Below are 25,922 nucleotides of genomic sequence, written 5' to 3'. Positions count from 1 at the left end.
GAAGGGGGGGGAGGAAAGAGGGGTAATTAGCATGCAAATTCTTTGTTGGGGGGGTATCTGGAGTACACACACACACATACACACACACACTGAGCAGTGTTAACTTGTTGAGCTGTCATGGCTTGAAATGCTGTTGAATCTGCTGAGGCCCAGTTATATATATCACAAACTATGCATGATATTAATCTGAAGCCAAAAAGCTCTTGATTTACCATATAGTTCATTGGGTCGAGCCCCAGCAAATTCAACAGCATTTCAATTTATATATATAGGTACACAAGTGCTTCTTAAAAGTGTGTTTATGGAGTACCTGTGCTAAAACTTGCAGCAGTTTCAAAAAAGGTAAAATGCATCATTTCTGGATGAGCTAAATATATAGGTACTACATGTAAGTTACTACAGGTATATTTATTTCAAAGTCAGTGTTTTCATATTTGTCCCTCACTTCCATGGGCTCACGGAGAACAGTGTCTGACAGTAAGGAGATGGGTGAAGCAGTTGCAAAGGGAAGAAGTTTGGGGGGAGGCAGACAACAAAGGGCTGACCCCCCAGATTAATTTTCCCTGATATAGCAGTGGGAGGGGGACAAGTTTAAGGCAAACCTCCAATAATTAGATACTCAGAAAATGATAACTAATTTATACATTTTCCATATGTAGAATCTAATTAATGTGGGGGATGGGGACTGCCTTATATTCAGGGTTGTATGTATTTGAGTAACTAGTAAATGGCAGAGCCTTACTCAGTAATAACACAAATATGTGTGTTTCAATGTACATTAGTGATACCTTACAGAATTCTTGGAGCAACTTACAATCGACTCCACATTAGGTGAAATCAAATCACCTGCCAAAGTTATAATCCATATAACTGAAAACAAAGGCTGCCTACACACATGCTCAGGGTTGGGGGCATTTTAATTAGGCATTCTCTGGAGAGCCGCTCTAATTAAAAAAGCCACAGCATCATGTGCATTAAGCCACTGCATGTTTACAAATGGTCACAGGGCGCTTTAGCTAAAGTTTATTTAATGACCTTTAAAGTGCCTTAGTCAAGGCAGCTAACATGTAAAAAAGAGCCACTTTTCTGTGAAGATGTGAATTTTTTGTTAATAATGAATTTGTTCGTAAGACATACTTTTCTCCGGTACCATATTTGAGTCCTAGCAGACAACATGTTTCCTCAGGATCGGCCACAGGGTTTTCGTCTGCATCCAATTCATGGCTGTAAGAAACGTGGACATTGTCAGAAAGAAAAGCATTATCTCTTCTTCCCTAAGAATGAAAAGTTCCAATTACCACTGACAGATTTCATAACCTTCACTCTTACCAACATTTTTACAACCATGTCAGTAAGAAACCCAAACAATTAAGACAGTTTAATATACCCAGCCATAGACTACATATACAATGACATTCCCATATATATATATATAATTATGCCAATCACAATATAAACATGACCAATTCACATGAATTGTGAAAACTAGCTTTCCCTACCAAACAGTGCAAGTACTTTTCATTCCTGTGCCACAGGGATGATCAACATGCCCCCTTAGAATAACTTCCCAGAGCAGCTCAACATATGAAGCTCTCATCCAAACGGACATATTGGAAATGTGAGACATTTCTCCAACTACTGCCTTTGCCTATTTTTCGTTACCTTGTTGCAAACAAACTTTACAAATTTGGCAATATTAGTTCAATTACCAGCACAGCAAGTTAAATTCTGGCTCTAGCTTCACTAAATCTTTCAGCTTTTGAGGAATTTAAGAAGAGCTGCCCATTACAGGCTTTGTAAAGTGCTAAGCATGTTGCTGGTTTTGAACCACAGATGATAATTCAAGAAAACCAGTTCCTATAGTTATTTACCAATCCAGGTTCAGCAACTAAACAAGTAACAGATTATGCAATATTGTTCCCATCCCTTATTCCAGGCCAATAAAAAGACAGATTTTTATGTCAAATGCAATTACACAAACAAGTATGTTTGATTCAATTTAACAGCCCCATGTAATATTTTTTATGGAATAAGACAGAGAAGAAACTTCCACCCTAGACAGAAACTCCAACCTGCCTGGTTTGGCATTAAAGGAAGCAACCAGACTTACATAATCTCCAGAAGCCCCAGTGAAATTCAGGGTCTCATTTTCCTAGATGTTCAAATACAAAGATGATATGGAAACAGGTTTCAGAAGTTAAAAAAAAACATCTAAAGTATTACTTACCTCCTTTTGACTTTGGCATGTCTATGTTCAGGAGGCTCTTCTTCCTCTTCATCATCTTCATTCTTATGACTCTTGTGAAAATGTCCTTCATTACTAGAATTTGGTCTAAGCGAGTCCTGTGAATCTAAAGATGCATACAGACTGCATTGTTTTTGCTTATCTAACAATTGCTTGTCTGGTTTCCAAAAATGTTTTGGGATCTTTATGCTTCATTTTTCCTTTTGGTGTGCAGTGTTATTCTGACATATAATACTCTAGTACCAAGCACATACAGCTTTTCTTCTATTCATCCTGAGTCACAAATATATTAATACAAATTTTCAGCATTGCTACTTTGTTGTATAAGGTCTTTACCATGATGGACAATAGTAATTTTGGTGTGTCTAAACTGTCCCTGAAAATGAAACGTTTCTATATAGTACAAATTGCTTTCCCTTCCTTTTTATCTGCAAGTTAGTTAGGATTGTAATACTCTGCCTCCTCTTAATGACAGACAGCAAATGCACGGATGCAGGTTGCAGAACTTGAAACAATGCAAGACAATCACATCTTCTAAAAGTAGTGGTATTTCTTGCCCTCTTCTACCTCTACCATGACTCTAGTGCAGAAACTAACAGTGAGTTGCAGAAAGTTGAATAGAGGGTAGCGAGCAAACACTCCGAGTATTTACAGGGATAAATAGCTTCATTGTCCTTGGTAGTACTTAAAAATAAATTGGTACTTATCCTAGTCATTAACTGTGGCTTGCACAACACTACAAGTTCTATTTAATAGTTTATGATTAACAAACAGCTTATCAGGCAGAAACTAAAAGGCATGCAGGTGATATTACTTTTATAAAAACGAGATTTTCAGGTATAACTTTTTTTTGATCAGACAGAAAAGAATGCACAGGCAGGATTGTACATCCGTAAATGCCTGCTTCTTCCCTCAGACCTAATGAATAATGCCACACATTCAAAACTTGTCTAACTTAATCCCAACCATGCAGTTGGTCCAATAAAAATCACCCTCAAAATTCTTTCACTTATTCCTTTCATTTATATCAAAGAAGCATTAATGTTATTATTTCACCATTATATCACCATTTTTCTAGTTCATTCAGGAGAGTTACGAAGATACACCTTTTACCCTAAGAACAGACACTTTCAGTAGAAAGATCTAAGAGGAGTGATATGAGGTTTCTAGTTAATTAAAGGGAAGGGAAAAGAAAAAAGAATTACTGGTAAGTAGTCAATTATTCTACAGAATACTCATTCTCCATTCATAAACTGAGTAATGAAGACAGAGCTCTTGTGTTATATACATCCATTTAGAGAAATATTACTAAAAATCAATCTATACTGACCTGACTGGTTTGTACTTTTATTTTCAGAAGATGCACTTCTTTTCTTGGTTCCACCATCACTCGGTTCTTTCTGCCTGGAACCACAAGGACACTGCTTTTCACTGCTAGCTGAATTGAGATTTTGATGGCCATTCCAAATTACTGATTTGCTTTGCTCCACTTCTTCTGAATTTAAATTTATTTTATTAATCCCAGAAAGTATTTCATTGTGGGACTTATTACATGAACTAGGGTTTTCTTCACAATTAAGCTTGTAGGGAGGATCAGAGGGAAGAGACAAGTCTAGAACTTGACTACATTCACCATCTGTGCTAACAAAGTCCACTGCTTCTTGTGGATCTATTTCCACATGAGTTTCTGGGCCATCAGTACATGAGCTGTCAACACTCCACCCTTGACTTGTCCAGTAATTAAACTGTTCCCAGTAATACCAGTATTGTTCTGTATAATGCTGCTCCCACTTTTCCTTTGTGTCAGGAGAATTCCAAGGCTCAGCTACAGTTGTAGCATCTAACAACTCTAGTTCTTTGTGCTTCTCTAGCCAACTTTGCCACAAAAGGCCTTCTCCATACTCACTCCAGTACTTTTCCCATTTCTCTTTAAGTTCACTGGCTGAAGCATCACTATCAGGGGAATATGTGGTTTTACAGTTTTCTTGAGTCAGAATCTTATACTTGTTTATCTCCTCAGTTTGCTCTGTGGCTAAAGCTGGATCATCTGAAACAGACTGGTTAAGGTCTTCACAATCTGCCCGGTCTTCATCTTCTGCCCAAGTTTTCTGCATGATTTCATACAAGTGTTTTTGACGTAATTGTTTCTTTGACATTTTCTTCTTCTTCATCTTGTTTCTCTTTCTGAAATTTTCTGTATCCTCAAATTTAAAAGAAAATATCTCATAAATGAATATTATAAATTAAAAATGTATTATAAATTAAAAAGACTACAGCCAAGTGGGTTACAAGAAAGAATTCAGGAATGTCTTCAAGACCATTTGTATTACTACACCAACCCCATATCTTTTCTGAGAGACCTAACGAATGTATTTCTTCTTTATGACACACAACCTGGAGCTGAGGGTAGAAGGGGGAGGGCAAGGAAAGAAATCACCTCCTGGCAAATAAGTACTCACTGCTGACAGACAAACAGACAGTTCCACACATGCACCCACACCCACCTTACTAAAATTATTTAATCGAGAAGATAGTACAAGGAAACAATTAATTTGGGGAAGGGTGATAGAAGTAGAGTAATGGGACTGCAAAACTTGAAACTGGAGTAAACAAATACAGCTCCATTCAGTTCAGCTAGTTTTGATCATGCAAACTACAATTTCAGGTTTGCGGCCTCCCTACACCTATAACTGAATGGAACTGCCACAGGCACACATACGATTCCCCAATACGCCAACATATTTATGACAGACCCTGAAGTTAGTTTCCTTTACAGCTGCCCTCTCATCCCCCTGCTTTACCTAAGGTACATTGATGATATCTTCATAACATGGACACATGTTTAACAACTCACACCCCTCCACTTAACCAACTTCGGAATGCATAATGCAGCAGATTCATTTCCTAGACACTACAATGAAGGTTTGCAATGGCCACATCCCCACCACTTAGTATCAGAAACCAAATGCCACAGCTACCTTCACCCCACCAGCTTTCATCCCACACTTACCACTAGATCCATCATCTACAGCTGAGCTCTAAGACACGACGGAATCTACTCTGAACCCATTTACTAGGATGAACACCTTAAGGATCCAGAGTACACTCCTACAGTTACAATACAAGGCCAAAACTGTAGCCACTCAAATCAATAAAGCCAGACTCAGACCATACTTTGACCTGCTACAATATCAACCCTGGTATAGCAGAGGACCCCTACCCCTGCTGTTAGAAGGGGGTGGGTGCAGTGCTACAGAGAGGCTAACTGCAAAGTTGTAAGTCTGCTGCTAGGAGAGACAGGTAGCAAGTATAGGTTGTAAAGAGGCAAGCATGGGCTGATTGGCTCAGATGGGGCCCCAAGGTAGTTTGTTGAGAAGGATGAGTGAGGCACGGGCATGGCTATGAGGGAGTCTGTAAGCCACAATTACAGCACCTAAAATGATTAGGGATTGTAGAGACAAGATTAGGGACAAGAGGGCCACTGGCGCTGGCAGGACACAAGTGATGCCTGCTAGGCACAGCGCAAGGGTTCAGTACCTGTGATACTGAGACAGGGTTGGCAGACCCAGAGGGAAGAAGTATAGCGAGGACCCAGAGCCAAGAACAAGGACAAAGGAATAACGCTTTGCTCAGGCATGGACTGCGGCCAGAACATGGCTTCTCAGGAATGAACAAGGCAGAATAAAGGACCCAAAACTTACTCTGATATCTGAGGACAGCCTCCCATATTTATTATTTAGACATCAAGGCATGACAGGAGAGCAGAGGACAGTGGGCCAAAAGATCAGTGTGCCAGGACAGGGTTGGAGTGGCTACAACTATGTGCCACAGGCTGATCCTGTCACAAGGGACAATGACAACAGGATGCTTCTAGTTGTTACCTATTTCCCTCCAGCGTGAACACCTTAGGTAGATCATGAATTAACTCCAATTCCACCTGGAAAAGGACGGCCACCTCAAGCCAGCCATTGAAGCCAACCCTGTCTTACAGATAGCACCCTGAGCATCAAATGGCACCTCTCAAGCAACAGACTAACTGCCATCCTCACAGAGGCACCAGGCTATGCAATGGACCCAATCCACTACCTCAATACAGACCACATTGCTGGACTGAATAACAAGGAGTACAAGATCCAAGGTGCGTTCCCCTGCCATATATGCCATCACCTGCTTAAAATGCCTGTCTGCTATGGAATAAGATTGTGCATCAGACAGACAGGGTGCTCTCTACATTTAAGAATGCATGAACAACAATCTGACATCAGTTGCAGAAAGACACAAAGGCTTGTAGGAAAACAATTTAACCTCCCTGGACAGGCCACTGCTGACCTCAGGATTGCTGTTCTCAGGCAGAAAAAATTTGAAAAATATAGTTTGAACAAGGAACTGCAGAACAAGAAGTCATCTACGAACTGGACTGCGAAGTAGAGTTTAAACAGGGACTACAGTTCTCATTACCTGGTTTTTGTGAACCCTTTGTTCCTATGGGTTCTTTGTACACCTCCCTCAGCAATCCCTCTCACTCCTCCCCCTGCCCCTTCCCTCTGTACTGCTTTTCCACCTATTGTATTCTAATAAATCATTCCATTTCATACTCTGCTCTATACCATCCTTTCACAGCATCTGATGAAGTGAATTTGGGTTCATGAAAGCTTGTGCTCTCTCTCTCTCTCTACTATATATATAATTCAGTTAGTCTATAAAGGTATCTACCCTGCCTTCTAGCTTAAGAATCATAAGAAATGAAATATCCATTTTGTTAATTTCTGACAGCAAGTCTTGGTCTAGATTCATAGATTGTAAGGGGCTGGAAGGGACCTCACAAGATCATTGGGTCCAGGCCTGCTGCACTAGGCAGGAAAGACAACTGGGGTCAGGTGATCCCAGCTAGGTGACCATCCAGTCTCCTCTTGAAGATATTCAAAGTAGGCTGTTGCACCACCTTTGGAGGAAGTTTATTCCATAGTCTGGCCACTCTGACTGTGAAGAAGTTTTTTTCTAATGTTAAGCCTGAAAGGGTCTTCCAGGAGCTTGTGGCGATTACTTCTGGTTTTTCCCAAGGGTGCCCTGGTGCACAGTTGTTCGCCGAGCCCTTGAAGTATTCCCCTGATGTAGCGGGAAGCTGCTACCAACTCCCCTGTCAGCCTTCTCTTCTTTAGGCTGAAGAGTCCCAAGTCCCTCAGCTTTTCCTGGTATAGCTTGCCTTGCAAATCTCTGATCATACAGGTGTGGCCTTCTCTGGACTCTCTCAAGCTTCTCCATGTCTTGTTGAAGTGCGGCACCCAGAACTGGACGCAGTACTCTAGCTGCAGTCTCACCAATGCCTAGTAAAGTGGTAGAATCACATCCTTGGTTTTGCTTGAGATGTGCTGATTCGATGCACACCAGAATACTGTCTGCCCTGCTGGCTACACTATTGCACTGGCAGCTCATGTTCACACTATGGTCTATTATTACCTCCAGATCCCTTTCAGTTGCGGTGCTAGTCAGTTTGGCTCCACCGAGTGTGTAAGTATGCTGGGGACTGTTCATCCTCAGATGGGGCACTTGACACTTCTCAATGTTGAGCTTCATCTGGTTCCAATCCCCCCAACTTGTTAACTTGTCTAGGTCTGCCTACATCTGCAGCCTATCTTCAAGTGAGACCACCTTCTCCCTAACTTGGTGTCATCTGAGAATTTGGCCAGTGAGATCTTTACCCTTACATCCAAATCATTGATAAAGATGTTGAAAAGCACTGGACCAAGCACTGACCCCTCAAGGACACCATTGGCCACCTCTCACCAGGATGACAGATCCATTCATGAGAACTCTCTGGGTCCTACCCTGTAGCCAGCTTCCAATCCACCTGACTGTCAAGCATTTAAGCCCACAATCCTTCAATTTTTCTGTGAGAACATCTTGGGATACCAGATCAAAGGCTTTTTAGAAGTCTAGGTATACAATGTCAACCTTCTCCCTCTTGTCCAGTGGCAAGTTACCTGATCTAAATCTGCCAAACTACCCTTTACTGACAAGTTTTAGTAAACAGAACAGGCTTGTGTTATGCTAAGCACAGTTTACCATGATCAAACACTACACCAATGAAAAATTAAGGATCATCACATTCCTTTATTAAATTAATTCTCAGAAACACTTGTCAGCTGCAAATGTTAAGTTTCCTTTTGTTGAAGAAGGAGCTTCAAAATTCGCTTGAATTTATGACTGAACTTTCAAGATGATTGGGACAATTGATGTTCAAGTTTTTAAATTAGAAGTTCAGCTAGAAATGGCTTGAATTATAATGCCTTCATCCAAACGCTGCTAAAGAAAGCTTGCAAGGCTGTGTACACACATTCAAATGATCTGGAAGAATTCTTCCAGATTTATTCTCCTGAGAAACTGACCTAGAGCTGTGTGTACACATTTGAATGCCAAGGCCCTGAAGAATGGGGAGCTTATAGTGCTGAAACCGTGTGGGTGGGATGGGGAAGACATCTGTGCACCTATCTCAGCTGGTGTACAAGCTCCCTTAGCCTGCCTGGAGATAGATGGCAGCAGTATATAGGGCCCTAATTGGCTGTCTTGGACTGCCCAAGGTCATCCTGCGTTTCCCTACAGCACAAGATGCGGACTGTGAAGGGGGCGAGTTCTGCTCCCGGCTGAAGCAGCAGATCCAGTGACGAACACACTGTCTCCAGGGATCGGGGGGAGTGGGGAAGGTGCTGAAGGACTATGCTGTCTTCTGGCAGAAGTCACATGTACAGACATTTACTCTCCTAGGAGCAACTCTCTTGGGAATGATTTAAACTTGGTTTGTCCCAGGTTATTTTTCTCCTGGTACAGTCATTTTTACTCTGGAAGAAAAAGCCTGAACATTTGTACATGTGATGTTTCTCCAAGGAGAGTAGTGACTCTCCCAGGAGAAAATGAATGTCTGTACAAAGACTTATTTATGTTTTCTTAACACCCAACTGTTACCTAATGAAGCTATTTTTGGAAGCATCTCATGAATTACTTATATTTGTTATCCAAACTTTTCTATTACAAGTCTGGGGGAAAAAACCCAACCTGAAATCCCAGTACATGTGACAGTTTTTAATCAAACCTATTTCTTCACATTACTTGCAGCCACTTCAGAAACACAAGCTGGACCAACAAAATTTGTTGGCAAGATTTGTGCCAATCTTCCAATCATAATACTTCTCTTACAGCTGTCCTACCAGACTTCGTATTAACATGTAAAGCACTGCTTACTCTCATCACTGCCCTGTTTAAAAATGTACATGTGTTTTGCATCCAAGTATTTTGTAATACCATGTACAGTTTAATTCAAAGCTAGGGTGCCACTTGTTTGTGTGGTCATGTGTGCAGCACGGCTTTTAAAGCACATGGCCTTTGTTCTATTTATTCACAATCTGGTTCATCTGATAAATGAATCAGGCCCTGATCCTGCAAGTTTCTCTATACTGACCCTCCCTTCACCTGTGAGGAGACAAACCACACAGATGTAGGTTAGGTTTATGGCATATTTATATGGCAGTCACAAAGCTCAGGTTGAGATACCAAGAAAGAGAAGTAAAATGGGTTTTACCACAAATTCCTTGAGAGCTGACTGTCCACCAAACTGAAGTGGTAGCCCCATACGCCTCATTAGTTCAGCCTCTGAGTCTAGTTCAGCTTCATCTGGGTCCAAGGCATGATTGCTATTTGAATCTTCTGTCACATTGGGATGATTATCCTCCTCCTCTTTTTCTTCCTCAGCTAACAGAGGAAAAAGTAACAAGCTATATTAAGTTATGAAACAAAACCTGTGCAAATGTGTAAACAAAATATTAAGAGACAGCAAAGGAAGAAAATGCTTCACAGGGCTTCTTATGACATGCAAATATAACACTAAAATTCAGGGGAAAGGGCTGGTTGCTTTATCAGTGTATTATGAGAGGGTCAACAAAGCTCATATAATATTACAAAACACAGTATACCAAAAATGCCAATAATCTAACAAATCTTGCTTAGTGCCCAAGTCACCATTTGCTTTTCTCTCACTCCTTTTAAATAAATAAGGCTGACAATTACAGATATGCATAATGTTACAAATATAATTAAGCAAAGAGGCACTACATATTAATATGGTTTATTAAATACTGAATTTGTGATTCCGTAGAAAAAACTGGCTCATGGTTATTTAATAAAGCATATGTAGCTCAGGATATATTTACAACCAAGTTAACAAGGAACACCAAGTTATTTACTAAAATGTGCTTTCTAGGCATTAATTAGTGAGTATACCAAAACATAGTTATGTGCATAAAACAAAAACAGGTGTCTCAGTTCCTGACACTTTTACCATTCTGCCTTCTCATCATCTCATCTCACAGGCCTTTTCACAACATTTTTGCTCTTCCTGTCTCTCTCAGCCTAGCCGCTGAAATGGTTGCCTACTAGAACTCATGACTTTCTAAACCAGTTAATCTTTATATTGCCAACCTGTCCTGCCCTCAGCCTGTATGGAAGGCTTAATTTCAAGGGACTCATTAATGGGGGCATAGAGTCATAGAGAAGTAGAGCTGAAAGGGACCTCTAGAGGTCACCTAGTCAAACTTCCCATTTAAGGCAGGATCATCCCTATCCCAACTATCCTATACAATCCATAACCTAAACACATTACATAAGACTACCATCAACCCTGACACAACACAGACCGAACACCCTAACCTGGCACAAGTAAATCAGGGGAACCACAGCAGCCAACGTCCTGCTTCTATGAAACTCTAACCCCAACCCTCCCCTACCAGAAGGCAACCCCCCATAGTTGGTACCAATCTGGACATGAAGTCAAATTCCTTCTTGACCCCAAATATGGCGATCAGTCTGATCCTGAACAAAGGGGCAAGACTATCTTGTCAGGAAGCTCCAGCTTATGTCCCACCAGAAGCACTGATACACCCCAGTCAAAGTCCCCAGCCTTGGCTGTAGCTAATGCCCTATGCCTCTGAGGAAGGTTTAAAAACACCCTGACATGCAGCAGAAGGAGGAGGAGAGGAGGGGGAAAAAGCAAAGCCCAGATGCATAGGAAACAGAACACAGGCATAACTAAGCCTAGATCATTCCTGATCAGTGGCTGTACAGCCTCTTCTTGAATGACTCCAGTGATGGAGAGTCTACAACTTCCCTAGGCCGTCTCTTTAGCAAAGAAGTGTTTCTGGATATGAAAACTAAACTTACTTTGCTGTAACTTCAAGCCATTGGTCCACATCCTCCTGTCTGCAACAAGAGAGACAAGGTGCTTTCCCTCTTTTTCATGGCAGCCCTTCAGGTATTTGAACACTATTACGTCCGCTCTTAAGCACCTTTTCTGCAAGCTGAACATGCCCAGCTCCTTCAGCCTCTCTTCATGACTTGCTTTTCAAGCCCTTTTATCATCTTTGTCACCCGCCTCTGGACTCTAACTTTTCCACATCCTTTTTAAAATGTGGAGCCCAGAACTGCACACAGCACTCCACGAGGCCTAACCAGTGCCAAGTAAAAAGGCATGTTCACTTCTAATGTCAATTCATGTTTCTATTGATGCAGGACAAAACTGCATTCACCTTTTGTGCAGCTGCATCACAAGACTCATACTTAGTCTATAACCTACCAAGACTTCCAAATCCAACTAAGTGTCATCCATTTTATATTTGTTTTTGATTATTCCTCCCAAAGTGTAGCACTTTGTATTTGTCTGCATTCAACTTCATCTGTTAGCTCTAACTCAACTTTCCAACCTGTCAGGATCCTTCTGAACAGTCCTCACATTCTCCACCATTTGCAATCCTCGGCAAACTTGCTCAAGAAGCTCTCAATTCCAGAATTCAAATCATTAATAAACACAATGAACAGCACTGGTCCAGCAGAGACCCCTACGGTATTCTACTCGAAACCTCCTGCTACTCTGCTCTGACATGAACCCATTAATAACTGCCCTTTGCTTATGGCTATTGATCCAGTTATCTATCTATCCTGTAGTACTTTTATCCAGTCCACATTTCTTCAATTACTTTATGAGAAGGTTGCGCGGGACTTTGTCTAAAGCCTTGCTGAAGTCCAGATACACTATATCCACTGCAATAGTTACTTTCTAAAAGGAGATCAGGTTTGTTTGACAATTTGTTTTCTATAAATCCATGCTGACTGCATGTGATCAGCTTGTCATCCTGCAGATGCTTGCAAATGGCCTTCCTTAGGATATACTCCAATAACTTTCTGGGTATTGAGGTGAGGCTCTGTAGTTCCCTGGATCCTTCTTTTTGCCTTTTTCAGTTCTCTGGTACCTGGCCCATCTGCCATCACTTTTTGAAGATCACTGCCAAAGGCTCCATGATCTCTGCCAGTTCCTTCAGGACCCTGGGATGAAGTTCATCCAGCCCTGCTGACTTTGAATTTTTCCAGGCCAAACAAAAGCTCTTTAACAGTCTCTTTTGTTATCTCCTCCCTCATCTTGTCCCCTCCTTATCCAGATGATCCCTGGCTGCAGTTTTATTTTTTTTTTTGTGAAGACTGAAGCAAAATAGTGTTAAATAGATCTTCCTTCTCTGTAGCTTCAGTTAGGAGTCTCCCTTAGCTTGTTAACAGAGGACCCACAACTTCCTTTGGCCTCCTTTTCTGGCCAGCATATTTCTAGAATGTCTTCTTGTTGTCCTTAACCTCCTCTGCCAGTTGCATCTTTTTATTTATCTTTGCCTTCCAGATTTTGTCCCTGCAGGTTCTTATTTCCTGGTATGCTTCTCTGGTGACCAGATCATTCTCCCATTGCCTGTATGTTTTCTGTTTGCATCTGAGGCATTTTAGAAGCTCCTTGTGCAGCCATATTGGTCTCTTACCGTTCTTGTGCTTCTATTGTATCTGGACAGTTTCTTGTTATGCTTTCAATACTGTGCTCTTTAGAAGCTCCCAGCCCTCGTTAGTGCCTTTGTTTTTTAATCTATCCTCCCATGACACCCACCATGCTTATTAACTCCTTGAGCTGGATGGAATCTGCCTGATTAGGCAGTCCAAAGGACAGGAGTCAAGCAGCATGGGGGGAGTGGGGGAGCTGAAAAAGTCAAAACACAGTATAATTATTATTTCAATGTAAAATCTTATCAAAAAGAAAATCAGCTACTTTTAGAAAAAAATAAGGAATCAGAAATAAGGATTCAATTATGGACTAGTGTTATTCAGCACTCGCAGAGCCTAAATGACCAATGTAATTGTAATTATGCAAATATTATCAACCAATTTCATTACTAATTCAAGTAGTCAAAATAAGATGCATCCCCAAATTTTCTAACTATGAGTTAGACCTTACCTGTACTGTCACTGACATCTTTGACATAAAATCCTTTTAATCCTAGTTTATATAATTTTCGATCCCTGTAAAACAAGTGGAAAAAATGGAAGCACTGAAGCACATTGTTATCATTAAATACATAAAATACATAAACAAATAGAAAAACAAGAAAACAAAAAGAAAAGGCAACATACCAGAGACTGATGAATAACAAAATATACCTGTATGAAGAAGATGAGCAGAAAATACAAGTTGTATGAAGACCTAAAATGTGGGGCTTTATATCCTGAATATATCTATTCAGGTACTACTTAACTTTACAGGTGCTAGGGCCCTGCAAGGCACCACTGTTTTTATTTTTTTTAATTCTACCAATACCAAAAGCTGTGTTTGTACGCATGTCCTAAAGTGCCTCAGTGCTGACACACCTAATAGGCTAAGCATCTACAACTGAGATCCACACACTATACATTCCTTTGCCTGTCACTTCCACCTGCTAGGCACTTCTGGCCATATACACTGGATTGGGCCCTGTACAAAACAGAAGGCATGGCTGCATTGATTGCAGCTGTAACCTTCCAGTTAGATGATAACTCAGTGGTCACAGCACTCACCCAAGACATGTGAGACTCAGGCTCAGTTCTCAAAGGAAAGAACAAGCCAACACATCCTAGGAGGTGTGCTGTGACTAGTAGAGTACTTTGAACAGGAAAGTCTGAGTCTTCAAAGCTGAAGCTGTTCTACTGCTTCTAAGTGACTTAAAAATGTACCTAGCCAGAAGAAAGAGAGAGCACAACACGGAACAGAATTCTGTAGAAAGTAGAGCACTTACTGAAGTGAGGGGAACTTAGGTTCCAAACCTTATCCCAGGGGCAACCAATTAGGACCTGCAGGCTGGATCTGGCCTGCACAACTGTGTTATGTGGCCCATAGGGCTCCCCACAGATCCAGAAATGTAGGTGTTTAGAGCAAGGGTGGGCAAAAAATGGCTCATGAGCTGGATATGGTGGGCTGGATATGGACCACCAAAGAATTTTATCCAGCCTGTGGCAGGTCCCTTAGTTCTAACCAGCCCAGAAACAGGGGGCAGCCCAGGCGATGGTGCATTTGGCTGGTTCTGCTGCAGAACCTGCAGATATACAGCAGGTCTGCAGAGGTGAGACAGTCAGACTCAGCTTCCCAGTAGCCCTGGTGGCAGCAGTTCCTTCTAGTGGTTGCTGCCAGTACCCCTGTTGCCACCAGACCAGGTTCTGTTGCTTGGGCACACCAGTCTGTCTAGCCTGAACCAACTGCCGGGGCCGCTGGACAGAGCAGGTAGGCTGAGTCTCCAAGGAGAATGTCCCAGGACCCCAAAAGCAGGGTGGGTAGATGGGATAGGCCTGCAGGTAGACAGGGAGCAGTGTCCAGGAGCAGGGCAGGCAGGAAGGGCCAGAGCTGGGATTGCAGGATGGTGACAGTGTGGGGCCAGGGCCTGGGGCAGAGCCACAAACCACTCTCCACATGTCCCTGCAACAGGTGGCAATTTCACAGGCAAAGGCATGTGGGGAGCAGGTAGCAGATCTGCCCGAGGCCCAGGCCCTGGTCCTGCAGGTGTCACAGCCCCGTGATCATGGCCCTGGCCCTGCCTGCCATTCTGCTCCTGGATGTTGCTCCCTGCCTGTCTGCAGCCCCAACCCATCCACACCTATGACCTACCCATGGGGTGTTCCTCTCACCACACCAGGTTAGCACACCCCCCTCCCCCTCCAGCCTTGAACACCTCACCAAAACTCCCTAAGTGGCCTTCCAGCCCAAAACAGAGTGGTGGCAGCATTAATTGCTACAGCTCCCAGTGCTACAACAATTAAAGTTGCTGTTGCTCATCTTGCTAACAAATTTCCAGACCCCTGAAGAACAGTGTAGGTTGAATTTGAAGTATGGAGCTACATCATCTGGTCCACAGGACTGCTTACAGAGGCAAAAAATTAGCAGCAGAAAGAGTGGTGGCTGCCACAACTCCAGAAGTTTCAGCAATTAATGCTGCCACTGCCAAATTCCCACCCCATGAGCCAGATGACATCTACATGCTCTGGCTATGACCTGCAAACTGGCCCCCCACTCAAGAACTGGCCTATGGGGCTGGATGAGTTAGATAAAAATGTCAGTGATGCCTCAGATGAACAATCCATGCAGCAGACTGGAACCCAGGATGCCTCGCTTCCAAGTGAGTGCGCAAACTCTTGGCCAGAAATACTATCTCCTTTGCACCCAGAGGTCTTTCATTCTTAGTACAGTGTGAAAAAGCTTCAGCCAGAAGGGTTGATAAGTTTCCCAGCACAGAAATGCCTATGGACTAATACAGCAGTTTTCAAAATAGGATATGCAGCACTTTGCTAGGGGACATATGGCTGAATTTGAATAATGGCAGTGGAGTATCTGACTGGGCAATGCATGGTGAATAAGAGCATTGCCACATGTTGACGCTGGTGTTGACAGTCAAGGAATGGGTATGCAGCGACACTGGCTGCTGGGGATAGGAGCAGAAATATCCTGTAGGTAAAAAGGTACATGGCCAAAAAGAGACTGAAAACTTGGCCTACAAGATAGACATTCAGCTTTAATGGAATCAGACATAGCCCTAGAAGGGAAGGAAATGAATCCTGGGTCTCCCAGACCTAGGGAGCATGTTCTAACCACTGAGTTATCATATAAAAGGGGGTATAGCACCATCTCTTCCTGCTCTTTCTTAAATGAGACACCAAAGCCATTCTTGAGCAGAGGCATCAGCACCCAAAGCTTTTGGGCTGCAAATCCAGAGTGGGAGGAGACACCTGTCCCAGAAAGGGGCAGGCTTTAGGACATGCCCTGCCCTCAGGGTTTCCCTACAGACCAGCTTGCAGAGGCTCCTGCTCAGCACAGTGAATTGTTTTGATCCTGTACTGGAACACCTGATAGTCCCTTATGATATGCCATTTGGGCTGTTGTGGGACATGGACCAGAGCCCATCAAGTAGAGCTATAAGCCTCCTTGGTGAGCGGGGACACCAAGCGCACATCCCTGATTGTTTGGGACAACTGAAAGACAAAAGAAGCAGGAGTAGGGGTCACAGGTTCAAACCAAGTGCACCAAGGCAGGACACTGAGCAGAGCACCGGACAGCACCCACTGGCCCTCAAACGAGTGCAAGGAGCCAGAGGACACTGTCTAGTGTGACTCTATCCAGAGACATGACTAGAACAGGGACAGGAAAACAGCTATGCAGTCCCTGAGGGTTTCCCTGGTGGCAGCCTCCTTCCTGGGGAGGTATACTGCCAGCTTGGCTAGGGCCAGGAGGAGGTTAACCAGGAGGTCCTGGGACTCGGTGGAGCCTCACAACAGGGCAGGCAAAGCGCTCGTGCCTGGTGCATGCCCAGGATTTGGCTGCGCATTGCACAGGCTGCACAAAACCCAGCTGCGCCGTGAGGGATCCCGTGGAGATATTCTTGCGCTCCCAGGGTGGCTACTGCAGCATCCCTCTCCGAGAGCCTCGGGGCTCCCCAGCGCGGCACTGTGGCGGCCTCGGCTCCGGGGCCCCCTTGGCTCACAGGCCCTGTTCCGGGCACCCGGCGGCCGCAGACAAACACCCGCCACCTCCGCCCCCGGGCCTAGCGCAGAGACCGGGGAGAGCAGCGTTACCCCCTGTGAAAAGACTAGGCCGCCTGGCGCAAAGCCCGGCAAGGACCACACTCACTCGACGAAGGCCCGCGAACAGCGGCACAGGATGTAGCCGGCCGCCCCCGCCTCCAGCATCAGCTCGGCCACCACCAGGCTCCGCATCTCGCGCGCACAGAGCAGGAGGGGCATCCCCTCCCGCCGCACGCGCGCAGCACGCGTCCCTTCCGCCGGAAGTGACCATGGTGCGCCCCGCTCAATATGGCCCGGGCTCTTTCCGCGGCGCGGCGTTGCAGCGGTTGGCGGGCTTTGGCGGTCTCTCGCCACAGTTGGGCGTGCACGGGGGTTACCGCAGTCCTGCGGGCCGCTGGCACGAAAGGCGAGGTGACCACCTCGTTTCAGTTCAGCGCCTCACGGCATCGTTTGGGAATGATTAACAAACTTCCTTAAATTAATCAATGCTGAACCTGTTTCATGGGCAGACAAGGTTCTTGGGGTTAATCTGATGTCTTGCATTAGACAAAGTGAAATAGTTGGGAAAGAAGTCTTCTGTGCAAGCTTTCAGGTGCCAAAAAAAAGAAAGCTTGCAAAGAAGAATTTCTCCAACTCTTTTAGTTGGTTTAATAAAAATTACTGGCTTGACCTGAAGAACCTTGTCTGCCCATGTCCTCAGACCAACACAGCTACCAATGCCCCCAGAACCTCTTTCATGGGTTTTTTCACCATTGTGAACTAAATGCCGAATTATTCTAATAAACTCAGCACGGTAAACTACTTACGCTTACGTGCAAATGCAACCACTGATCGGTCCTTATGTCATCTGCCTTCCCATGTAAAAACAACAGATGTTAAAAGTGAAATCTCTGAAAAGTTACTCATGTTTGGTCATAGTATAGAAAGTGAGGGTTGGAAGGGACCTCAGGAGGTCACATCTAGTCCAACCCCCTCCTCAAGGCAGGTCCTTAACTAGATTATGCCAGCCAGGGCTTTGTCCAGCTGGGCCTTAAAAAGCTCTGAGGATGGAGAATCCACCACTTATGGGTAATCTGTTCCAGTGCTTCAACATCCTCCTAATGAGAAAAAAAATTCTAATATCCAACTTAGACCTCCCTTGATGCAACTTGAGCCCACTGCTCATTCATGTACGGAAGGTCATTCATGTATGAAAGAGCAACATCTGTGTCCAGTTTTGGGTCCCTCACTACAGAAAGGATGTGGACAAGTTGGAGAGAGTCCAGCAGAGACGAAAATGGTTCAGGAGCTAGGGTACATGACTTCCAAAGAGAGGCTGAAGGAACTGTTTATTTAGTCTGCAGAAAGAAGACTGAGGGGGGATTTGATAGCAGCCTTCCTGAAGTAAGGTTCGAAAGAGCTAAACTGTTCTTAGTGGTGCCAGATGACAACAAGGAGCAATGGTTTCAAATTGCAGCAAGTGAGGCTTAGGTTGGATATTAGGAAAATCTCTCTCACTAGGAGATGGGTGAAGCGCTGGAATGGGTTACCTAGAAAGGTGGTAGAATCTCCATTCTCAAAGATTTTTAAGGCCTGGCTTGCCAAAGCATTGGCTGGGATGCTCTGGCTGGGGATGATCCTACTTGAGCAAGGAGTTGGACTAGATGACCTTCTGAGGTTCCTTCCAACCCATAATTTTCTATAATTCTATCTCCTCGAGATTAAGCAAGCATTTTTCTGTTTCACAGACTGGTTTTTGATTTGTGTCACTATCCTCAGTGACAAATCAGCAATTAAACTTTAATCAAACATTGTAACTTTAATAAAGGGCTCACACAAAAATTTGGGTGAAAGACTGGACTAATACTTTTAGAGGAAAATCTCTTACAAATTGTGGTTTGGGACTCAGTTTTTCCATGCAGGCCTGTCTGTACTGCATAAAAATGTAGCCACTGTTTGTAATACAAGATGTTTTAACGTTCCATTCTAAGGAAATGTGGGTGTATTTCTTACTGGTATTAGGCTGAGTTTAGATGTACAGGCATACCTTGGAGATATTGCGGGTTTGGTTTCAGACCACCTCAGTAAAGCGAATATCGCAACAAAGCGAGTCACATGAATTTTTTGGTTTCCCAGTGCATATAAAAGTTACGTTTACACTATACTGTAGTCTATTAAGTGTGCAATAGCATTATGCCTAAAAAAACAATGTACATACCTTAATTAAAAAATACTTTATTGCTAAAAAATGTGAAGTGAGCAAATGCTGTTGGAAAAATGGCACCGATAGACTTGCTTGACACAGGGTTGCCACAAACCTTCAATCTGTAAAAAACGCAATATCTGTGAAGCGCAATAAAGCGAAGCGCAATAAAACGAGGTATGCCTGTATATGGTGTGATGCATGGTAGAAGAGAAGAACCCTTCTGGATTTTGGAGTTCAGTGGAAGTCTTTCCATTTCACTGATACTCCTGAGTGAAGGGTAGGCCTTGACATGTCAACATGGGGACAGCCCAAAAACAGGAGCCAACAGCCTTCTAGGCTGCCTATATATATATACTTTACAAGTGTGTGTGTGTGTGTGTGTGTGTGTATACACACACACACACACACGGAAAGTAGGGGAGGAGGGGGAATTAGAGTGGCTCCCGGGCAGCTGCTCTAATTTAAAGGGATCACTGTCACATGTATTAAGCCCCTCCACATTTCAAAATGGTTGTGGGGTGCTTTAACTAAAGCTTTTTCAACAGGATTTAGTTAATGTGCCCATGTGGGCATTTTGAAACATGGGAGCAGGCTTAATACATGTAGCACTGAGGTAAGAGTGGAGCACTTTAATTAGAACACAAAGCAGACTCAGTTATTCAAGTCTGCCTTAATGCATTCCAATTAGAAGGTGAACAAGCATGTTTATAGGCAGCCCTACATTTTAATTTCCTTTCATTCAGTTTAGTAACAAAGTTCCTTAGCAGCTACACTTATACAGGTGTGTCTGTTTTTACTTGTAAGCAAAAAGTGGAAGGAACACAGATGAAAGTATAATGATGTGTAACTTGGCTTCTTTGAGTAAAGGGATTGAAAGTGCAAATCAGCCCTTTCTTGTTGAGTAACCATAATGACACCAGTGTTTTTACAGGCGATTCATTTGCCAATCTTAGCATGCAGTTCTTCAGTGAACTTACATGCAGTTTTCACTGTATTAAAGTTAGGCCTTTAGTAGATGTTTTCACATGCCTGTTAGAAACAGACTGCTAAGCAAACATCTAAAACTCCTGACTTCTTTGATTAGAGACAGGAAGTTGGCTTGCCTGGACTTAAGTATGTCTCTCTAAACAAGTTAGTCTGCAGCACTGCAAACCTGTGTTATCATTTCTATCTCAGGTAAAATAAATGTACCGATAACTGTTTTCCCTTCTTTTTCTAGTCTTCTAAATACTAACTAACATGTTATAGCTTCTTCTTCTTCTGGTTTTTAGCAATTGTCAGTCACAGGCAGTATGCATATATCCTGTAGCTAAGTCCCTGGGTACTCTTGTGGCAAACTGAACATCATCATGTGAGTTCAGTATACAAACAAGCCGAAGTTCCAGCTGTAGTTAGGTTTTTGCCATCATTTCTCTGGATTTTTGCTGCCATCAGCCAGAAAGTCCCCCCAGGACTGAGACTTTACTACTCTGTAGCCATGAATATATCAGGAAACAATTACAGGAGGGAGGGAGAGCTGAATAATTTGGAGGAAAACAGGAATGAAAATTAGTGGAGTGGAAGAGAGATACAATGAACAGAATTGATATATACCTGCTAAACGGCTGGATCTGGCCGGTAGATGTGGGTCTTCAATGTCATTTGGTGGCAGGGGGCTTTGGCTGCAGTCACTCTCCCAGTGGTACCACAAGTACAAGTTGTGCCAGCACTCTCCTTGTGTATCTGTGGAGATAAGCAGCAGTGATGGCTAGGTCCTAGCTCCTTTTCACCCACCTGACTTAGACTCAGGATGGCTCATTGTGGCCTACAGCCAGAAAAGGTTGCCTATCCCTGTGTCACAGAGCGGGGTCCTAGGAGCGGCCATGATCTCTCCTGACACCCCCTGCTGTGCCACATCTGAGATGAAGCACCCTCGTTCTCGCCCACCACGTCTTTGATGTTAGGAATTTTATAAGGGAGGCTGCCTTTTTGTCTCCTTGGACACGGTGCTCTGGTGTATCGTGGCCCTTGTTCTGTATTGACTGACTTGGTGCACCCCAGTTTTATGGGCTATACGTGGCTCCTACCACCCCTGTACCACACCCCAAGCCCCATAGATGTACTGGACCTTGTATGGTCGATCCCTTGCCGCGCCCTTACGGGTGCCCCCTGGCTTGTCTTGCAATTGCCTGCGCCCTCATGGGCTCCCTGGGCTTGTCTCACACTGGCCCAGGCCCTCACGGGCTCTCTGGCCTCTTTCACAATGGCCTGCACCCTCACGGACGCTCTCTGGCTCGCCTTAGGGCCTGCGCCCCACGGGCGTTCCCTGGCTTCTCTCACGGTTGCCCCATGCCCTCACAGATGTTCCCTGGCCTCTCTTTTCTCGCAGTTGCCCGCACTCCCCACAGATGCTCCCCAGCCTCTCGCGGTTGCCTTCTCTCGCGACCGTGCCCGCTCCAGGGCCTTCTCTCGACTGGAGCTCAGGTGGCTGTAGCTGTGCCTGGCCCCAAACCCCCCTCCTTGGGTCGCAAAGTGAGTGCCCTTGGGCTTCTCACAATTGGGGCTCAGGTGGCCGTAGCCGTGCTTGGCCCCTAAAGCCCCTCCTCGGGTCTTAAGTTCCTGTATGGCTCAGGCAGCTGTGACCTTACCTGGCCCCCAATCCTCTGCGCCCCTTCTCAGGGCTGGGGTCAGTGCACCCTTGAACATTGTGCCCTCTTGAGCACCGGGGTCCCCACACTACCATGGAGCCCCTGTGAGGCCTCCTCCAACCCCTAATAGCCTCACCCGGTCCTCCGGTCTTATAAAACTACGAACAGAAAACTCAAGCCCCTGGGCTACAACATAAACTCTAAGCCATCTGGCTAACCATCATTCAAATCCCTACCAGGGCTTCCTCCACCTGGTATCCTTGAACAGAAACTGGTCAGGCCATCAGGCTTTCCTACTCTGCTTACTCCAGCAAAGCTCCTTCTTCCTTGGCTGCAAGTGGGGAACTGCCTCTCTGGCCTCACCCTGGATCACCTTTATATAGGTCAGGCCCTGCTCCCTTCCGGTCAATGGACCAAACTGCGGTTGCCCCGGCAACCGGCACCTGTACCTCTTTATAGGAGCAGGGCACTTCAGTGCCCTGCGACACGCCTCCCCCCTTAAGTTCAAGGCTCACTAGGAGCAGGGCACGGAAGTACCCTGCGACACCCTGCAATGGAGTATTAAAATAGCCTGTAGAGAAAACATCCCCTAAACAATATCCCAGCTTAGTCTTGTCTGCCAAACTCCTGCTCAAATAGAAGCAAATCTTACAGCAATTTCAAAAGATGTCCAGGCTTGGGCTCTGGCAGGACTCAAGGGGGGAATTCCAGAGCTGAGGAGCAATGGCAGAGAATGACTTTCCACATGTTTTTGTCAAATAAACTTGGATGCTCGTGGTTAACCTTAGGAATCATGATGCAGCGTACGCAAGGCAGTCCTTTAGGTATGCAGCTCCCAAGCCATTTAAGTTAAAATCAGCATGTTGAATTGTACCTGAAAAGCTATTGGGAGCCACTGCAGACACTGGAGCACTGGAGTTATGTGCTCCTGGTGACTCACCCCCTTTCAGAAAGTGGGCCACCATGTTCTGCACCAGTAGCAGCTTGCAGATCATCATAAAGATGAGCCCCCCATATAGTGCATTGCATTAGTCTAGCCTCTAGGTTTTGAAGGAATCGATGAAGTTAACCAGATCTGAAACTGAAATAAAAAAGATTTACAGCCTTCCTACGAGATGGAGTTGGTACAAGGCACTCCTAGCCACTGCTGCCACTTGGAGATAAAAGCACAGAAGATCAAAGAATACTCCTAGGCTATAAACCTGAGGGGCATGGGGAGGCTGAACCCTCACAATGATAGGTATCCTAGTCCTCCCCACAGGTCATGCAAGCTGTCCACCACAATCAACTCTGTCTTGTCTGGATCTAGCTTCAATTGGTTTACTTGTGTCTCATCTCAGTTGCAGCCAGGCACTGGAAAAGGACAGAGACTGCAAAGCCCTAGGTTAGATAAGAAAAATAGAGCTGGGTGTCATTAGCATACTGATGGCTCTTAACTCCTAATCTCTGCATGATGTCGCATAGTAGCTTCATATAGGTGTTGACTGGAAGTGGCAACAGGACTCCAGCAGGGACAATGAATTCACCACCCTCTGGGATCACCTAATAGGAAAGAGTAGAATCAATTAAAAGTGGTTTTGTGAATATCTGCCAGATCATATAAATGCTTGATGAGCATGTTGTGGTCAACTGAAGGGCTACTGAAAGATCTAGCAAGATCAGCAAGGCATAATTTCCCACTTGATCACCAGGCAAAGATCATCAACCAAGGCCAAGAGCACAGTCTCTGTGCTATATCCAGGGATAGGATCATATCTACATGTATCTGGAGCTGTTGGGCAACCACCCATTCAATGACGTTCCCCCAAAAAGGAAGCTTGGAGACATGATGATAGCTGGCTGGAGAGTCAGCATAAAGTAATGGCTTACTGAGTAGGCTGGACAATCACAAAATTAAGAACACCAAGGACCCAGCCATCACAAAGGGAAGTGTTGACAACTCCCACCAGTAATGACCCTTGGCTGGCAATGGCAATTAGACCAGGCATGCTCAACCCCCAGCCCCTGGGCCAGTTCTGGCTGAGGGACTCCCTATGGGCCCAGCATTTTGGAAGTGGGAGAGCAGTAACCATTCCCTTAATGCCAAATTTTCAGACCCACAGGGAGCCCTGTGTGGACATTTTGCCGTATGTGCTAGATCAGGCATGTAGGGCATCACGGGGCCCAATCCCAGTGCCTGGGGGCAGAGCAGGGCCTGATCATGGCACGTAGGGAATGGGATGGTACAGGGCCCCATCCTGGTGGGCAGGGGCGGCATGGGGCTTTAAGGTTTGTTCTTAGCATATGGGAGCAGATCCAGGCAAGCAAGTGTGGGTAGAGGCAGCACAGGGCCTAACCCAGTCCCAGATTGGCCATACACCACTTGTCTGGCCCATGAGGCCAAAAGGTTGAGTACCATTGAATTAGGGGTATGACTCTAACTAAACAGTTTTGGCCCCTTTGGTACAGCCTGGACCATGGATCTGGATTCCCCACAGGCTTAGGTACTGGATGAATCCCACTCTCCATAAGACTGTTTATGCCCATATTCTTAGCCTCCATATTCTCAGTCTCGCAAAAAGGTCATTCTAGGTCCTTCCCCAAATGATTCAACCTCTCATCAATGTGGCTCAATCAGGTGATGTGTTGCAGAAGGATGAGCAACATATTCCAAGTCACAGTTCATCTTTGTCACTGGACAACCTGTGCCAAATATTGTATCGTTTACCACAAATTACTATGGGTAGGATTAAAATCTGTGCCATACATGCCTGATTTCATAGCAGTCAAGAAATCCTTCTGTTACACAGGAAAAAGGTAGTCATTACTTTCTCTTTCTCAAATGAGATGGTGGTCTCAGGCCTTGCCCAATAATTGAAGATTTTCACCAGAAAATCCAGGATGGAATCCTGTATCTCTAATATTGTCATTATAGCTGAACAACTGAAATACTGCACTTGACCTACAAGATGTCTGTTTGTGTGTCATCTACCTGAGCCACAGAAAACATTTAAAATTTTGAGAGGGAGAACAGTACTACCTATACACAGTTCATTCTTTTCAGCCTTTCATCAGCTTCCAGGGTTTAAGAACTATATGTGTAACAGGGAGCTGGCAGCCCTGTTATGGAGGAGGATGGAGAGCGAGAAGCTTACCAGATGGGTGGTGGGACTACTCGAAGAGATGACGTCATTCTGCCGGTGCCGGGAGTGCTCGCCAAGTTGGAGACTGGAAAACTCATAAATTGCTAATTAAGGAACTCGTATAAGAGAAGCCGGACTTTACTATTTTCTTCCCCCAGAAGGGGAAAGGAACCGTGGCAAAGAGGAAGTTCGAGGAATGGAGCAGATTCCCACGTGGAGGAACGGCAGTGAAAGGGGGAAGCGTCCCCCAAGAGAAGCAGAGGGTGGTTCAGCCTGGAACACTGTGAGTGAAGCCTGCTGGAAACTTTCTGGAACAGATGCCTGTCACGGTGCAGGGCCCTAGGAGTGGCCGTGATCTCTCCTGGCGCCTCCTACTGTGCCAAGTTAGCATCCAAGCATCCTTGTTCTTGCCCGCCACGTCTTTGCTGGTAATATTGTTAAAGGGAGGCTGCTTTTTTGTCCCCTTGGACATGGTGTTCTTATTTATCCTGGCCCCTAATGAGCTGTATAGCTTGATCTTTGTTGCACCCAGCCTTATGGGCTATGCGTGGCTCTTACCACCCCTTATACCACACCCCAAACCTCTCAGATGTACCGGACGTTGTTGAGTCAGTTCCTATTGCCCGTGCCCTCGCGGACGCCCTCCGGGCTTATCTTCACCTCGTGGCCCACACCGGAGCCCTTCTGTGTACCCTTGCCCTCTCTGGGGCTTAACGCAATACTCCTGCCCCCTCTGGGCTCTTATTCCTATATGCCCTCATTGGACTTCTATTCTTATGCACCCCCTGGGCTACTTACATATGCACCCTCATGGGCACTCCCTGGCTTCTCCCGTGTCTCCTGCCTGCTCT

General features: G+C 44.8%; 2 protein-coding genes across 2 annotated transcripts in view; one reads left to right on the top strand and one right to left on the bottom strand.

Moving 5' to 3' along the window:
* The window catches only part of TGS1 (trimethylguanosine synthase 1), a 50,635-nt gene extending 33,275 nt beyond the window's left edge, over nucleotides 1–17,360 (bottom strand). Inside the window, exons 1-6 of the mRNA XM_019548170.1 lie at nucleotides 17,244–17,360; nucleotides 13,554–13,618; nucleotides 9,819–9,988; nucleotides 3,576–4,446; nucleotides 2,228–2,351; nucleotides 1,138–1,224 (exon numbers count right to left, since the gene is read on the bottom strand). Coding sequence (XP_019403715.1) covers nucleotides 1,138–1,224; nucleotides 2,228–2,351; nucleotides 3,576–4,446; nucleotides 9,819–9,988; nucleotides 13,554–13,618; nucleotides 17,244–17,356 — 1,430 coding nt within the window. The 5' untranslated portion in view covers nucleotides 17,357–17,360. The remainder of the gene's footprint in view (nucleotides 1–1,137; nucleotides 1,225–2,227; nucleotides 2,352–3,575; nucleotides 4,447–9,818; nucleotides 9,989–13,553; nucleotides 13,619–17,243) is intronic.
* Nucleotides 1–25,922, top strand: part of LOC109318787 (transmembrane protein 68-like) — a 120,375-nt gene that overhangs the window by 60,166 nt on the left and 34,287 nt on the right. The gene's annotated exons all lie outside the window — the stretch shown is intronic.

The sequence above is a fragment of the Crocodylus porosus genome, unplaced genomic scaffold (assembly GCF_001723895.1).
Source record: "Crocodylus porosus isolate Cpor-Errol unplaced genomic scaffold, CroPor_comp1, whole genome shotgun sequence".
NCBI lineage: Eukaryota > Metazoa > Chordata > Crocodylia > Crocodylidae > Crocodylus > Crocodylus porosus.
Note: the sequence above shows the minus strand (reverse complement) of the source record. Positions and strands in the feature narration are given on the sequence as shown.